This window comes from Eleginops maclovinus, chromosome 19, assembly GCF_036324505.1.
Source record: "Eleginops maclovinus isolate JMC-PN-2008 ecotype Puerto Natales chromosome 19, JC_Emac_rtc_rv5, whole genome shotgun sequence".
NCBI classification, from domain to species: domain Eukaryota; kingdom Metazoa; phylum Chordata; class Actinopteri; order Perciformes; family Eleginopidae; genus Eleginops; species Eleginops maclovinus.
Window position 1 is genome coordinate 12,211,731 of NC_086367.1, and position 14,756 is coordinate 12,226,486.

At 40.2% G+C, this 14,756-nt stretch overlaps 3 protein-coding genes across 3 annotated transcripts in view; 2 read left to right on the forward strand and 1 right to left on the reverse strand.

Moving 5' to 3' along the window:
* The window catches only part of eml5 (EMAP like 5), a 38,085-nt gene extending 27,723 nt beyond the window's left edge, over positions 1–10,362 (forward strand). Inside the window, exons 26-45 of the mRNA XM_063908812.1 lie at positions 949–1,125; positions 1,266–1,467; positions 1,550–1,676; positions 1,957–1,971; positions 2,942–2,950; positions 3,519–3,597; positions 3,881–4,010; positions 4,446–4,544; positions 4,965–4,985; positions 5,311–5,484; positions 5,589–5,797; positions 5,977–6,134; positions 6,270–6,384; positions 6,475–6,663; positions 6,826–6,998; positions 7,412–7,574; positions 7,672–7,775; positions 8,237–8,390; positions 8,961–9,061; positions 9,152–10,362. Coding sequence (XP_063764882.1) covers positions 949–1,125; positions 1,266–1,467; positions 1,550–1,676; positions 1,957–1,971; positions 2,942–2,950; positions 3,519–3,597; positions 3,881–4,010; positions 4,446–4,544; positions 4,965–4,985; positions 5,311–5,484; positions 5,589–5,797; positions 5,977–6,134; positions 6,270–6,384; positions 6,475–6,663; positions 6,826–6,998; positions 7,412–7,574; positions 7,672–7,775; positions 8,237–8,390; positions 8,961–9,061; positions 9,152–9,188 — 2,436 coding nt within the window. The 3' untranslated portion in view covers positions 9,189–10,362. The remainder of the gene's footprint in view (positions 1–948; positions 1,126–1,265; positions 1,468–1,549; positions 1,677–1,956; positions 1,972–2,941; positions 2,951–3,518; positions 3,598–3,880; positions 4,011–4,445; positions 4,545–4,964; positions 4,986–5,310; positions 5,485–5,588; positions 5,798–5,976; positions 6,135–6,269; positions 6,385–6,474; positions 6,664–6,825; positions 6,999–7,411; positions 7,575–7,671; positions 7,776–8,236; positions 8,391–8,960; positions 9,062–9,151) is intronic.
* A 203-nt stretch (positions 10,363–10,565) lies between these two features.
* isca2 (iron-sulfur cluster assembly 2) lies at positions 10,566–12,342 on the reverse strand. The gene is made up of 4 exons (XM_063908809.1): positions 12,180–12,342; positions 11,793–11,967; positions 11,233–11,348; positions 10,566–11,137 (listed from the first exon to the last, which is right to left on the reverse strand). The coding sequence occupies exons 1-4, from the start codon at positions 12,236–12,238 to the stop codon at positions 10,963–10,965; spliced, it is 525 nt and encodes a 174-aa protein (XP_063764879.1). The 5' UTR covers positions 12,239–12,342; the 3' UTR covers positions 10,566–10,962.
* Positions 12,343–12,442: 100 nt separating this feature from the next.
* npc2.1 (NPC intracellular cholesterol transporter 2, tandem duplicate 1) lies at positions 12,443–14,723 on the forward strand. Its single transcript, XM_063908811.1, has 5 exons — positions 12,443–12,733; positions 12,982–13,085; positions 13,673–13,780; positions 13,867–14,039; positions 14,207–14,723. Exons 2-5 carry the CDS (start codon positions 13,004–13,006, stop codon positions 14,291–14,293), a joined length of 450 nt encoding a protein of 149 aa, XP_063764881.1. The 5' UTR covers positions 12,443–12,733; positions 12,982–13,003; the 3' UTR covers positions 14,294–14,723.
* Positions 14,724–14,756: the final 33 nt, after the last annotated feature.

Genomic DNA, 14,756 nt, shown 5'->3' on the forward strand with positions numbered 1-14,756 from the left:
GGAAGTCGACTAGTGTTTAGGGTCCCCTTAATAAAGTGTGACATTCAGACACCATGCGAGGCACACAGTAGAGAGGCGAGCATTAAGAAAATAAGGGTCAGAGATGATAGATGCTGCCAGGTCGTGTCCTACTGGAGCGATGTCCTCTCCTGTTCATTTTTCCTCCCCCCTTTTCTCTCTTCCTGCCATGCATTTCACTCTTCTCTTGTACACTTAATCACAGGATCATTATTAACAAGTGGAGACGCTGCTATTCCTCTTTCCACCCTCTCCTTTCTACCTACCTTCCGTCGTTCATTCCCAATGATTGTCTGTAACCTTTAGAGGTTTAGTTGGACATTTTGTTGTAGGTCATTTGCAGATGGTTAGAAATGCTGCTATCTGTCACCGAACAGAGACACAAGATATAACGCATTATACCAGCTGTGGCTCTCTACAGTGTATTTTGCTTCTTTTAGGCTCTATACTGTTATCCTGAGTACATGTTTGTATTGTTGTTCTATCAGAATCATTATACGGTTTATTGGAGAGTAGGTTCTCACTTCGCTCGCTAAATGCATGCATGGTTTATCATTAACTGAAAAGTTATGACTATTTATGTGTTACAGCCCGGCTCAATGGCTGCAACAAAGATGAGAAACCAGAGGAGTTTAAGGGAACAGAAAGCATATTTTTCACAACATTTCACAACACACAACCTAAACCAAAAGGGAAAATCAGTAATGTGTCTGTGTGTTGAAATGTGCAACAGTCAAACAGCAGCTGTGCCCAAAAGAAGAGTCAGGCTAGTGTGGGGTGGTGTTGGTGTTCTTATCTAAGCCACCCAGATTGCTGATCAGGCTGATTCCTTGGATCACCTGTAAGACAAATTAAGAGCCAACTAACAGAGAAAACACACACTGGAGGGGAGGGGGTCGTAACATATGTGATATTTTTTTCTTGTCTCAGGTGGAGAAGATCGACTGGAGCACATGGACGTGTGTCCTGGGAACTTCTGTGGAGGGCATCTGGCCTTTGATCAACGAGGTCACTGAGGTCACTGCCGCCTGCCTTAGTAACGACAGGAAGGTGCTAGCAACAGGGGACGACTTGGGATACTTGAAGCTCTTCAGATACCCTGTCAAGGTCAGACACAGTGCATATATTTAGTTATTTGTATTTTCTGGGCTGAACGCCTTAAGTCTTGAGGCTTTGGTTCATGCAAATGTTATGCTAATTTCTGATAATGTCACACGTGTTAAACAAATGTTGTCCCTCTCCCTCAGGGGAAGTATGCAAAGTTCAAGCGCTATGTGGCCCACAGCACACATGTTACCAATGTGCGATGGACCCATGACGACAGCCTCTTGGTGACGGTTGGCGGGGGCGACACGTGCCTCATGATCTGGGCCCATGAGCCCGAGGGCCACCGGGAATTCAAACAGTGTGACAGCGAGGAGTCTGACATCGAGAGTGAGGATGATGGAGGTGAGAGATGAGCTTCCTATGAGCTTTTTATTCATTGAATGTTTTTGTTGCCTAAAACTGAATCATTCCCGTCCATCACCAGGTTATGACAGCGATGTGACGAGAGAAAACGAGATCAACTACACCATCAAGGCCTTATCCACCAACATGCGACCCATGATAGGTGTGAAACCCCACCTGCAGCTGAAAGAGCCGTCTGTGGACGAAAGGTATCTGTCATTTCAGCTCAGATGAAGCTTTGCTCAGAAGAAACTCTGGCACTCTGGTACTTTTAGACATCTCTGCCTCACATAGTACAAAAAATAAGTCTCCTCCATCGAGATGAAGCCAAACCTTCCTTCTACTGTCAACATATTTTTTCTTTTCCTGCGTGAAATTCCTTCCCTTTCCTGCCCTTTTGAAATAACTCAGCCTTTTCTGCTCTTCTTCTTTCCTTTAATGGCTGTCCATCTGTCATTATCCTGCTTCGTTCTTTAATTCTACTTGAAGACAAGGGGTGGTCAGGTAAGCTCTTGTGTTCATGTACAGTATGTTGGTTTATGGACAAAAGGTTAAACAGTAAGAATGGTTCAGATAGTGTTATATCAGAGAAAAGAGCAACAACTTAACTCACTAAATTATGTTTTACTTCCTAAAGCGTTGTATTAAAAGCCCTGATATCTGTGAAATGCCCTCTGCATAAACATGTTTTAGTATTTCACTTTTAATCATTTGGTGCTCTTGTGGATGTTGATTCCCTTGAGCTGCTGTTTTGTCTTGCAGGACAAATTTGGCAAACAGTTGAGTTTTAGTTCAATGAACTGTCTGAATAGACAAGATAAAAATGAGCAATTACAATTCTTCTTCTCAATCTTAACTTCTCACATAATACCAACATGAATATTGTAATGTAAAAATACAAAAGGATAGTAAAAGATATCCTCTCCGTAAGTCATTTTATTTATATCTCTTGTTCTACAGCAAAGATTATTTTCATCTGCAATTATTATGATGATTATTTCCTTGTTTAATCGATTAGCTTTTGGTCTGTCATATGTAAGAACATTTAGTAAAACGAGAGTTTCCTCAAATGTCTTGTTTTTCCAAAAGCTCAAAGATATTAAGTAAAGAGAATAGCGTAAATGTGTAAAGTTGAATAAATCCCTTATTCAAATAGTTGGCAATTAATACCAACTGAAATATATCAATGCAGCTCTACTGTGAACAGGTTTTACCATCATTATAATCCCTCTGAGGCACAGACTCAGGGGGGCTTCAGGTTAATCGATTTCCAGATTATTATTTTTTGAGCAAACATCCGCGCAGCATTGTCTGGGCAGCAGTTGTCATGGGAATGGGTTTAAGTTGTCATGGTAACACAATGGTATTGACTTGTGTGTTTTATTTCCTCAGTGGCTGAAATGTTGTGTTTCGCCAGACAGCAGTGAGGAACATTTCTAATTCTTGCTTTTTTTTTGTTATTGCTGCCATGAAGAGGGTCGAGGTAAGCTGCTTACTTCCAGGTTGATGCATTACTTTATAGATCACACACAGGTTGTAGATATCTGTAGGTTAAATATGAAGGCCATCCTTAATGCCGTCTTATAGATACCTTCACACCCCAGCTGCACCGTGTTTGTCCTTACGTTTCCAGTACTCCTGAAATAAATCCAATCAGTGATGCTGTTGAATCCTTTAATGACTTTGTATTGACTGGCTGCCTAAAAATGTTATGCCATGTAGATATTAAATATCCTTTTCTTTAGATACGACTTAGATTCTTAGCATTCCACTCTCTATTGAAACATTCCCAGCCACTCACCTTATTCATACCTCATCCTTTAATTGCTTCATTGTAAATGAAAAGACTCTGTACACAACTTCGATAATTGATTTTATAAAGAAAATATAGAAAAGCAAGGATTTTCCTTTCTTTCTCATGAAAACATCACCCAATATGTATGCATGATTGTCAGACTGGTGTTATATTATAATTATTGTCATCACCATTATCGTGAGCCGTGTATCAAGCAGCTCTGTGGCAGCCGTCTCATCGCAGCTGTCTGTTTCAGGCCTCCTGTCAGCAGAGCACTGCCACAGCCTGAGAAACTGCAGACCAACAATGTGGGCAAAAAGAAGCGACCCATTGAGGTAAGAAGTACCTCACATCCTAACCAAAACAGCAAAGTCATTTATATAAACCATATTCAGAAGGGGACTCTTTCAGAGCAGCCAAAAAGATTCAAAAGGTTGCTTTTCTAATGTGATTATTCCATCTGAAGACGCTGTGTGCTCGCTCTCTGTCCAGACAGCCTCTGAGGATGCTCTAATCGAATAACGACGCGATCCTTCAGCAGCTGACTGAATATCTTTGTTGTCATGGCGCTGACCTCTCTGACTTTCCGCCGGTATTTTTTTCCCGACTCCCCCACAGGACCTGGTGCTGGAGCTGGTGTTTGGTTACCGTGGCAATGACTGCCGCAATAACGTGCACTACCTCAACGAGGGGGCGGACATCATCTACCACACGGCCTCGGTGGGGATCGTGCTCAACTTGACGACCTGTGAGTAGACGGTCTGGAGATAGATACACTGACAGTATTACTGTGTACATGTTTTTTATTATTGAACCAATTTTAAAAACTGGGTTCCTTAGTAGTACAGCATCATATCGTTTATTGTTCATGTACTTTTATATCTAAAAAGGTACAAATAAATATAGCAGATTAAAAAGTCAGATATTTCACTTTAATGTTGTTATTAATTGGAGTTTATTATTAGTGAAAGTATTAATCTAACAGAAAATACTAAAGTCAATTTAGAAATATGTCAAAAAGGTACCTTAGTATGATTACATTTCAACACTGACAGTTGTGTTATATTGTGTGTGTGTGTGTGTGTGTGTGTGTGTGTGTGTGTGTGTGTGTGTGTGTGTGTGTGTGTGTGTGTGTGTGTGTGTGTGTGTGTGTGTCGATGTCATGTGTGTGATTTTCTTACAGCCTGCCAAAGCTTCTACGTAGAACACAGTGACGACATTCTGTGCCTGACAATCAATCAACATCCCAAATTCCCCAACGTGGTGGCAACTGGCCAAGTAGGTATGTTTGTGAGAAATCGACCTCCTGTTTCACCAGCCGCCTCATTCTTCTTCTCTTTTACACATGTTTTGCATTTTGCAGGGGGATTATTGTACATGACAGACAGCAAACTCCCTCCTACAAACTTACCTGTGCAGTGGAGCAGAATTTCCTCTTCTGTATACATACATTAATAGTTGTGGGATTGCCTCATTTCTCAGAGCAAGACACACATTCACAGAAATTGAATGACAGAAGATTTGCAATAGCAGCTAAAATAATATGAGTTTATACATATAACCGTGAGATTCAGACTGACAAAAAGCAAATGACCCAAATATTTGAAAGTAGAAAGTTTTGTTGATATCAGAAGCCACTATTGTCACAACAAAAGAAGGATTTGTTGGTTCTGTAAATAAATATACATGTCCATCTTTTCAGGTGATACTGGTGACATGTCAGGTAAGGACATTTAAAATGAGTCTTTGTGTAAAAGGAAATGTGTTGTTACGTCTATAGAAATTCTTTATGGTCTTTAACGCCATCTAGTGGATATCTCCTTTTCACTGTGTTTGTTGATTTGATCGCATTTTTCTCTCTCTCTCTAGCTTATACTTTTTTTTTATTTTAAGGGTTTGTCACATTTGAGTTTAACATTTAGAGACACCCAATAAATAAAGTTAGCAATTTATTCAATATTTTAGCTTTTCAGGGTTTACACATGACTAAAATTCAAACTAAAATCTAATACCTAAATATAGACACATTATCCTTCTCTGTCCCTCAGCCACATCTCCATCCATCCATGTGTGGGACGCCATGACCAAGCAGACTCTGTCTGTGCTGCGTTGTTTCCACTCCGGTGGGGTTTGCTCTGTCAGCTTTAGTGCCACAGGAAAACTCCTGCTGTCTGTGGGCCTGGACCCTGAACATACCGTCACCATCTGGAAATGGCAGGAAGGTAAACAAAATAATCCTCCCTTAAACTTTGACCTCATTACGGGGATTAGAAAGTCCCCCTACAGTTGCGAGATCAAGCTTTAATGCAGTCTGCTTTATTTTTAGGTGCCAAAGTGGCCAGCCGGGTGGGCCACACCCAGAGGATCTTTGTGGCTGAATTTCGTCCAGACTCTGACACTCACTTTGTGTCTGTGGGGATCAAACATGTGCGTTTCTGGACGTTAGCCGGCCGAGCTCTTCTCAGCAAAAAAGGCGTGCTGAGCTCCATAGAGGATGCCCGGATGCAGACCATGCTGTCTGTAGCATTTGGAGCTGTAAGTGACTTCCTATCAATACACATATAAACTCTTAAAAATGTTACTGCATATCACATATGACATCATAATTGGATCCAAAGCTGTGTGTTCTGTGCCTAAATGTGCTGTCAATTGTTTTTGCATTGCTCGCTCTGCTCTTAGGCCACTAGATTAGTGCAGATTTGTTTTCTTTTCAGAATAACTTGACCTTTACAGGTACCATAAGTGGGGATGTGTGTGTGTGGAAGGAACACATTCTAGTAAGAATTGTGGCCAAAGCTCATACGGGCCCTGTGTTCACCATGTACACCACACTGAGAGACGGCCTCATCGTCACCGGGGGCAAGGAAAGACCGTAAGTGCTGCTCGGTTACATCAATACACTACATTACCTATCAGGGAGCCCACCTTATGTAGCAAGGTTGGACAGCTGACACCGGATCATGGAAATCATACATAAAAATAAATATCTGCATGTTTTCCTCCACAGGTCAAAGGAGGGAGGCGCTCTGAAGCTCTGGGACCAGGAGCTGAAACGCTGCAGAGCATTTCGGTTAGAAACGGGACAAGTCATAGACTGCGTTCGCTCTGTATGCAGAGGAAAGGTAGGTCACTGATAATATCACACTCAATTAAATGATTTGCAACCCTCATCATTTGCATTTCAACACGTTTTGTTTTGTTTCCTGTGTCAGGGTAAAATACTCGTGGGGACCAGGAATGCAGAGATCATTGAAGTAGGAGAGAAGAATGCAGCGTGCAACATCTTGGTGAACGGACACATGGACGGACCGATCTGGGGACTGGGCGCCCATCCCTCCAGAGACGTCTTCCTCTCTGCAGCAGAGGACGGCACAGTACGTCTGTGGGACATCCCAGAGAAGGTCAGCCATTTTACCGCCACCCTCTCAGAATCATTATCCCAGTACTTCCACACTTATAGAATTATATCAAGATGTTGCTTATATCAAGTTAACATGGCCTCCTTATTCACAAAGTTATTAACAAGTGTGTGCTGATCTTGCATGGCCGTGTGGGGGAAACAGAAGATGCTGAATAAGGTGAATTTGGGCCACCCAGCGCGCACCATCAGCTACAGTCCTGAAGGAGACATGGTGGCCATCGGCATGAAGAATGGAGAGTTCATCATCCTGCTGGTGGCATCGCTCAAAATCTGGGGCAAGAAAAGGGACCGGCGCTCGCCTATCCAGGACATTAGGTAAAAAAACAGAGGAGTTTGAAACATTACACACGGCACAGTTGCTATAGTGAGCTACAACTTTTCTTTTTTTGGGTATATAATAGGCATATCAACGTCTACCCATTTGAAAGATTATATGTTACTATTGCCTTTTTTGTTGTTATTTTTACCCCTCAGGGATAATTGTCATCAATACTGGATGAGTAAAAACAATTGCAAGGGCCCATTTGAAACCCAAGTATGTCCTACAGGGAAGCTAAGAGCAAAATAAATGTTGGTACCCATAAACCAGCACAATATAAATCAGTTTAAATTCACATTTGAATTTTGACAGATATTCAGTCTGAAATAATTCAAACCTCCCCTAGTCACTGAAAAGTGAATATGCCAGCAATGACAGGTTGTTATAAAACTGCCTATCCGTCTCATAGGTTCAGTCCAAATTCTCGTTACCTGGCTGTGGGCTCCACTGAGAGCGCGGTGGACTTCTATGACCTGACGTACGGCCCGCAGCTGAACCGCATCAACTGCTGCAGGGACATCCCCAGCTTTGTGATGCAGATGGACTTCTCTGCCGACAGCTGCTACGTCCAGGTATTAACTGTGTGAGGGCTCGTCAGCTTTGCATGACGGGGCATGTTTGTCTCAGATGCTGGCTGTATGCTTCCTTACCTGTCATTCCTTGAAACAGATCTCCACTGGTGCTTATAAACGCCTGGCGTACGAGGTGCCGTCCGGGAAGCAGGTCACAGAACAGTCGCATATCGACAGGATTACCTGGGCCACCTGGACAAGGTGAGAGACAGTGTTGAGGCAAGATTCACCATGTAATGGTCATTTTTTAGAATTTGGTCTATTTTGCTTCCATTACAAATCAACTTTCCGTCTACAGAAGTGGAAAGGAAACAACCAAAATACACATTTACGTGTTAGTTTTACTGCAATTTGTCTGTTTATGTCTCCATATTTCTCAGGAATTCACCAAAAGTTAGCAAAAGATAACTCATCATGCATATTTCATAACCTAAAATTGTCTTAATTTATGTGATCAACTGGATTTCATGGTAATTCTCTCCTATCTTCTCAGCCATAGTGGTTTGCAAAATTTATGGATTTTTTTCTAAACATTTTTAAAGGCCATTTTCTCAAAATGAGTTTTGTATAATACTCTAAGCCAAATATCTCCACTTAAATTGCAATTACAAACACCAAACTTAGTAGCCAAAAATGAAATGTCTCTATGTTTCTATATGCAGTGTCCTTGGGGATGAGGTGGTAGGGATCTGGTCCCGCAACACAGACAAAGCGGACGTCACCTGTGCCTGCGTGTCCCACTCGGGCCTTAACATCGTCACAGGCGATGACTTTGGAATGGTGAAGCTGTTAGACTTTCCATGTCCAGAGAAGTTTGTAAGTATGATTGCCAAATATTATTATAACTGTTTGTAATATAACTGATATACCTTTGTCTGATGATTAATATTTCCCTGCACTTTCACAATACTCACTGTAAATCACAATGTGTGAAATAAAAAGCGAATGTCTGACTTTGACGCCATGAAGCCTGGAAACACTGAGAGAAAACTCTCAGAGAAACACGTCTACTCCAACAATTTTAACCAGGATCATCTCACTTTTTTACAAACAGAATAATAAAAACCATTGTTTTAAAAAAAACTGAGATTGACATATACCCCTTTTCCAAACCAGCACCAGCACCAAACATAAACAGAAGTAATTTCAGTTGAAAAGGGGTGATACTGGCTTTACATTTATTTTTACAAATGTTTTAACCTGTGACCATTATTCTGCCTAAAATCACTGCATGATAACTATGATCATGTTTTACTGGAACTGACTAATATACTGTAAATACTGTATGTGTCTGTTTAAATCATAACCTTATCATAATGCCGCTTAGATAAATCTGTTGCGGACTCTAGTTTCCACCTGAATGACGTGTATGTGATTTGTTTTCAGGCCAAACACAAACGCTTTCTGGGCCATTCTGCTCACTTGACTAATGTTCGCTTCACAAATGGAGATCGCTTCGTGGTTAGCGCCGGTGGAGATGACAGAAGGTATGCCTTCGGCTTAATAGAAACACAGCTTACAAATCATATGACAATCAAATATTAAACTATGAATCCTTTCCTCTGTGTCCTCTCCAGCCTCTTTGTGTGGAGGTGTGTCCACGCACCTCACTGAGGACCATCCTGCTGAGAAAGTCTCCCAAAATCTCCAGAGAAAAAAAAATCCTGCGAACAGATGCATTTCAACAAAGAGAAGGAGGAGGACATACGTGGCAGCTTGTAAATGAGTGGTGATCAGACTTACTGCCTCAAAACACGGTGCATGCATTAATGTGAAAGGCTCATTGTCACAGCATTAGTCCTGATTGTGAACACAGGCGGGGGGCATACAGCCCTGCGCTCACAACATCACATCATCCTTAAAAAAGAAAGAAAAACACCTCTCTAAAACAGTATGTGCATATCATTTTAGTAATAGATTTTTTTTTTAAGAATGAGTGCATCTGTGTATTAGTCAGTTTTGCCGTTTGGCGGGCCTATTAAATTGTGTTACTGACAATGCCATTTTTTAGAACATGTAGCAAACTCAATTAGCCTTAATCTGAGAGTTCAATTTATGAGGGTTAGGATTCTTTTTATATTACGTTGGTTTTACTTTTCGGATCATGTAGTCGTTTATTTGTTCTATTTTTACTGGTGATTGCAAATCCTGTGGCCTTCCTCCTGAATGTAACATCCACTGTTATGTTCTGGATGTCAGCATGCCAAAGCATACTATGCACTGTACACCTGACCTGGTCACTGTGTTAACCCTCATGGTTCAGTTATGGTTTGTTTACGTGGTTGTGTTGTTGACTGGTTGACCTCAAAACCTCCCCTGGCAGTGTTCCCCTCATGACATGTAAAAGGTGTGCATACTTGTTTGAGGATTTGTCTGTGGTTAGTGGGTGTGCATGGCTTACTGGAAGACAATCTGTCCGAACCAAATTCCTCAGAAAAAAAAAAAAAAAAGAACAGCTGTAAATTGATGTTTCAATACACGGTTGCAACTCTTTCTCACTTTTCAGTGTGCTGCTATGACGTATAATTGTCGCATTTTCATGAATACAAACAGTGTGACTTTTTAAAACAGTAAGTAAATGTTTTGTGTGATCAGATATATTACCTAAATGGAATGTTTTATCAGAGAAAAATATGAAAAGTGCAAAACATTTATCTATACAAAAAAGTTGTTGCTGCATATTTTGATTTACATTATACCAGTGTAAATATCATTTGTATATATTCTTTTTGTATATTTTTTGTGAGATGTTTCTTAAATTCCACTTTAATAAAAAAAGAAGCAACCATGACCTCGATATGAATTCACCAACAATGATGAAATTAATCTGGACTTATTGAAATTGGTAACATTATTAGCACTTGAAATTGAAATCTAGCAGACCTTTCATCTTTCTTAAGTAATACAAAAAGTGCATCATGTTATGGCAAAGAACTATATAACAAACCCCTAATGTGCATGTAATTCATTTAAAGGACTGAAGAAATATCGTAAATTCACTCTTCACTTTATTTTGGACAAAACAAATATATTATAGCTCTTTGAAATCAAAGATATGGTCTATTTACATATTTTACACAAGAGAGGCAAACCTTAGCACTGTATACTATAACACTTTAACAGGGGTCTTTGTTTTGTTTGAATACATGAGAACACATTTGAATATTGTGAACGCAGCTCTCAATTAGCATTGACTGTCACTATCTGCATGATAGCGTAATGATTAATTAATAGCTTTCATTCAGTTCAGGTAGTTTCAAAACTACAAAACCAGAAGTACATGTGCATTAAATTGAGTTGTGTCAATTATATGTTGCTGTATTTTCTACACAGGCCTACTAAACTGGTGAACCCGAGTATTAAATAACATTGACATAAGGAAGCAGGGTCATAGTTTGACAGAGAAGGAGCTGCCACAAGAGCAGCCATGATCGGCTTGAGGATTCTTGAGCACAAGGAAGGTGGCGCGGATCAGCTCCTGGCTGAAGTCCACAGTAGCTCCTTTCACAAACTCCAGGCTGTCCTGATCCACGATAATGCCCACTCCTCCCTGCTCAAACACTCTGTATGCAGGAAACAGAGTTGATTGGATAAGTAGACAATTAGGAAACAATGCGTGTGAAATTACAGCTTCCGAGCAAGATTAGTGGCTGTTTACCTGTCATCTTCATTCCTGTTAGCATCAACGGAAAACTTGTACTGGAACCCGGAGCAGCCTCCACCCTCCACATGAATTCTCAGATACTCCCCCTTCTCCATGATTTCCTCTAGTCTCTGGAATAAAGGAGGGACATGAGCATGGTGTATAAAACACCCCAACACGTTCAGTTGAAGTAGCAGCAACGCAATGTGTAATACCACAAAAGGTTATGCTGGATTGTCTATAACTGGATTCAGATGTCGACAATTTTGGAACAGTTTTAACCTTAAAGAGTCAGAATCCAATTACATGTTTGTTTTTTCACAGTCAAAAGTCTCAGATGTAGAATAATTGGATACTTTAAAACCCATATTCCCTGTACAGTAAGACATTTCTATTGTAGCTCCTCCTTTGTCAACACTGGCTATGATGTTGACAACAAAAGCTAAACACTATCTGGAAAATATATTGACCATCTCTTGTGGCACATCACTAGCTTCATTCAATCGCCAAACGTATCATTTTGTTATTAAAAGACATGCTAAGATTATGATGCATAGTCATGGGTATCTGCTGACCTTCACACATGACTCAGTGAGTCGTACTTCAGATGACGCTGATACCGCTGCCTGCTCCTGGGCTGAGGCGCTGCTGAAGGGCTGAATTCCTGCTGTGTAAAGACCTGGCTGGGGGTTTAGGGGACGTCGGTGTACCTGTTGTCTCACATTAAAGTTGTTCAGAATAGTAGAAGCCCTGTAAAACATTGTTACGTTAACATCAGACGGCATGACAGCAGAAGGAAATAGAAACCCCTAGAACGTGCTAGCTACCTAACGGTGGCGTTAAAGGCTAGCTTGCTAACTACCTAGTAAAACATTAACACACAGTCCTTATACCCCCAGATACATTTTTCTGTAGGATATGATCGCTAATAATGTATACGATAAAATACAGATTAACATTACCTAGCAAGGCTTAATACTTTTGACTTTGACGCAGTTATCATAGCTCCAACGAATGACATCTTCCATAACAAATGTTAGTAAGTTCCACCCTCAACCGTTGAGTAGAGGCAGATCACACCTTCATTGGCTGAAATAGTTGTCTGTCAAATAGATACGCCCAGATACGTGCAATAAAGGCATTTGATTCGTCCGTTAACTTTCTAATAATAAGGTATTTGGGTAGGGGCCTAGTGGTTTTTGATACCTTAAGTTTTGCCTCTAAGGAACAGCTCTGTCAACAGGCCGCCCTCTACAAGACCAACCAACCAAATATTTAAATTGATGTTTTAGATAACAGAAAACCTTGTTCATGTACAGCTTAAAGGTTTTATCTGTCGTTTATATCCCAGGAGGCGGGGTTTTAAGCCTGAGAGGATTTCTGACAGGCTAAATTTCGGACGAAAAAAGACCCACTTCGGATAAATACGCGTCAAGCGATCGCGTGATACACGGAAATAAAAAGGTGCCAGCCAGTTCTTCGGCTTCACTTGGAAACTGTCAGAAGCTCTACCAAGGTACAGTTTGTTCATTTTTTAGTTATTGTGTTATAGCTGTAATAATCTTTTTTTTTTCTTTATCAGTGCCAGGTAGTCAAGGAGTATGTCTTTGTTGAGTCGAACTTTAAAATCACTGCTGCTTTCGGGAGATTTGGGGAAAACAAACACTTGAGTCGTGTGTTAAACTCTTTCTGCTGACTACTGTGAAATCACATTGTTAAGTGTTCTTCTCTGCTGAGTAATGCTGAATATTTCCTTTGTTTTAGCATCACACGGAAAGAAATAAGCATGGATGTCCGGGCTGGTATCATCTTGTTGTTCTGCCTGATGGGATTCACCTGTGCGGATACGGTGAAATTCATTGACTGCGGTAAGATTCACTTAATTTGACCAAAGCCATTTCATTGACGTTCAAATACTATATTAATAAATCTAAAGTGCTTAACACATTTCACTGAATCTTATAGGGGAAGAGGCAATAGGCCCATGTTTGTTATTTGTAAATGATATTATCAGTTCTGAAAGGATACCGAAAGTTTACTAGACCAGTATCGTTTTCAAACTGTTTCGTCCAACCTACACTCCTTGGCGTTTGATGGCTTAACAACTTTATTGATTTGATTTTCTTTCTGGTTATTTTTTGAGGATTCAGTTTTACTTTACTGTTTCGGTACTACATGAATGGATCCAAATAAAGTGGGCCCCAGGGATATAATCTCCTCTTCTGAACACCATTTGTTGTTTTCATATTTAAAAACGTTATTTATGTTTCAATTGTTTTTGTAAAACTAATGTCACAATTTAACTCTTATAATTTGCTCACTTAAGCATGGAGCAGCCACTTGTTAGGGTGTTGGTCACCTGTATGGAAATTGAACGATATATATTTTTTAGAATCTTTTCTATTTTATTTTTGAATGTATAAAAGATAACACCCTTCCCCATTTTTATCTTCAGGCTCATCCACTGGCAAAGTGGTAACAGTTGACATTAACCCATGTCCCAATCAGCCATGTGAGCTGCAAAAAGGACAGTCCTACAGTGTCAATGTAACATTCAACAGTGGTAAGGGTGCCTCAACTTCTAAACATCCAGAACATAAATGCATATATGTACAAACGTTTGACCTTACTCTTGTGCGTTATCTACAGATGTGTCGAGCCAAACGAGCACAGCATTGGTTCACGGTATTATTGCTGGAGTTCCCATCCCCTTCCCCATTCCCATTGAAGATGGTTGCAAGTCTGGAATCCAGTGTCCAATTCAGCAGCAGCAGAAGTATAACTATGTGAACTTGCTTCCTGTGAAGTCTGAGTATCCTTCAGTAAGTATTACATGTTACATTGGCAACAATCTTTACTTTTTTTTCAATGACAAAACCTTTCCATTTTAGTTCCCCTTTTCTTTCAGTTCCTCAAAATTCAAAATGGTTTTTAATGTAAGACAGAGCCTGCGATGTTCACTGACTATGCTTGCACTCTGCCTTTCTAGATAAAGCTGGTTGTGGAGTGGGAACTGAGAGATGATGACAAAAAAGACCTGTTCTGCATTCGGTTCCCAGTTAAGATTGTGAGCTAAACAAGCAGAAGTACTTCCATAACAAGTGTTTTGATTTTAAAGGGATTTCGCTTTGAGTAAAAACCAGTGATACTAAATGATTCTCGTAAGATCTCATTTTATTCATTCCTCATTGTTTTTAAAGGTGTAACCACGTTCACATGACTCTGGTGCTCTTGCACATCTTGAATTAACTGTTGATTGCCTAACAGTCAAAGTTAAGAAAAGTGGATGTGAAACCGTGTGATTGTTTTTTTTGTGTGATTGACGCTGATCACATTCCACTATAGTGCATACTACTTGTCTTACTGGCTGCTGTGTAGTCAGAAGAGGTACTAACTATACTTCCTCTTTACTAACACTTGTTATGTCTTACTGACCTTGTTCTACTAGATATATGAAATCGTAAGTAAACATGAAAGAATTAATAAAGAAATATAATCTGTAACAAGTGTGACTAATGATTGAGTAAAATTGACTCCAA

Excerpts from the sequence above, each read along its gene's own strand:
- npc2.1 (XM_063908811.1), top strand. The coding sequence starts at position 13,004 with ATGGATGTCCGGGCTGGTATCATCTTGTTGTTCTGCCTGATGGGATTC. Across the intron at positions 13,086-13,672 it reads GGTGAAATTCATTGACTGCG|GCTCATCCACTGGCAAAGTG; the intron begins GTAAGATTCACT and ends TTTTATCTTCAG. Across the intron at positions 13,781-13,866 it reads CAATGTAACATTCAACAGTG|ATGTGTCGAGCCAAACGAGC; the intron begins GTAAGGGTGCCT and ends CGTTATCTACAG.
- isca2 (XM_063908809.1), bottom strand. The coding sequence starts at position 12,238 with ATGTCATTCGTTGGAGCTATGATAACTGCGTCAAAGTCAAAAGTATTA. Across the intron at positions 11,968-12,179 it reads AAAGTATTAAGCCTTGCTAG|GGCTTCTACTATTCTGAACA; the intron begins GTAATGTTAATC and ends AATGTTTTACAG. Across the intron at positions 11,138-11,232 it reads AACAGGAATGAAGATGACAG|AGTGTTTGAGCAGGGAGGAG; the intron begins GTAAACAGCCAC and ends TCCTGCATACAG.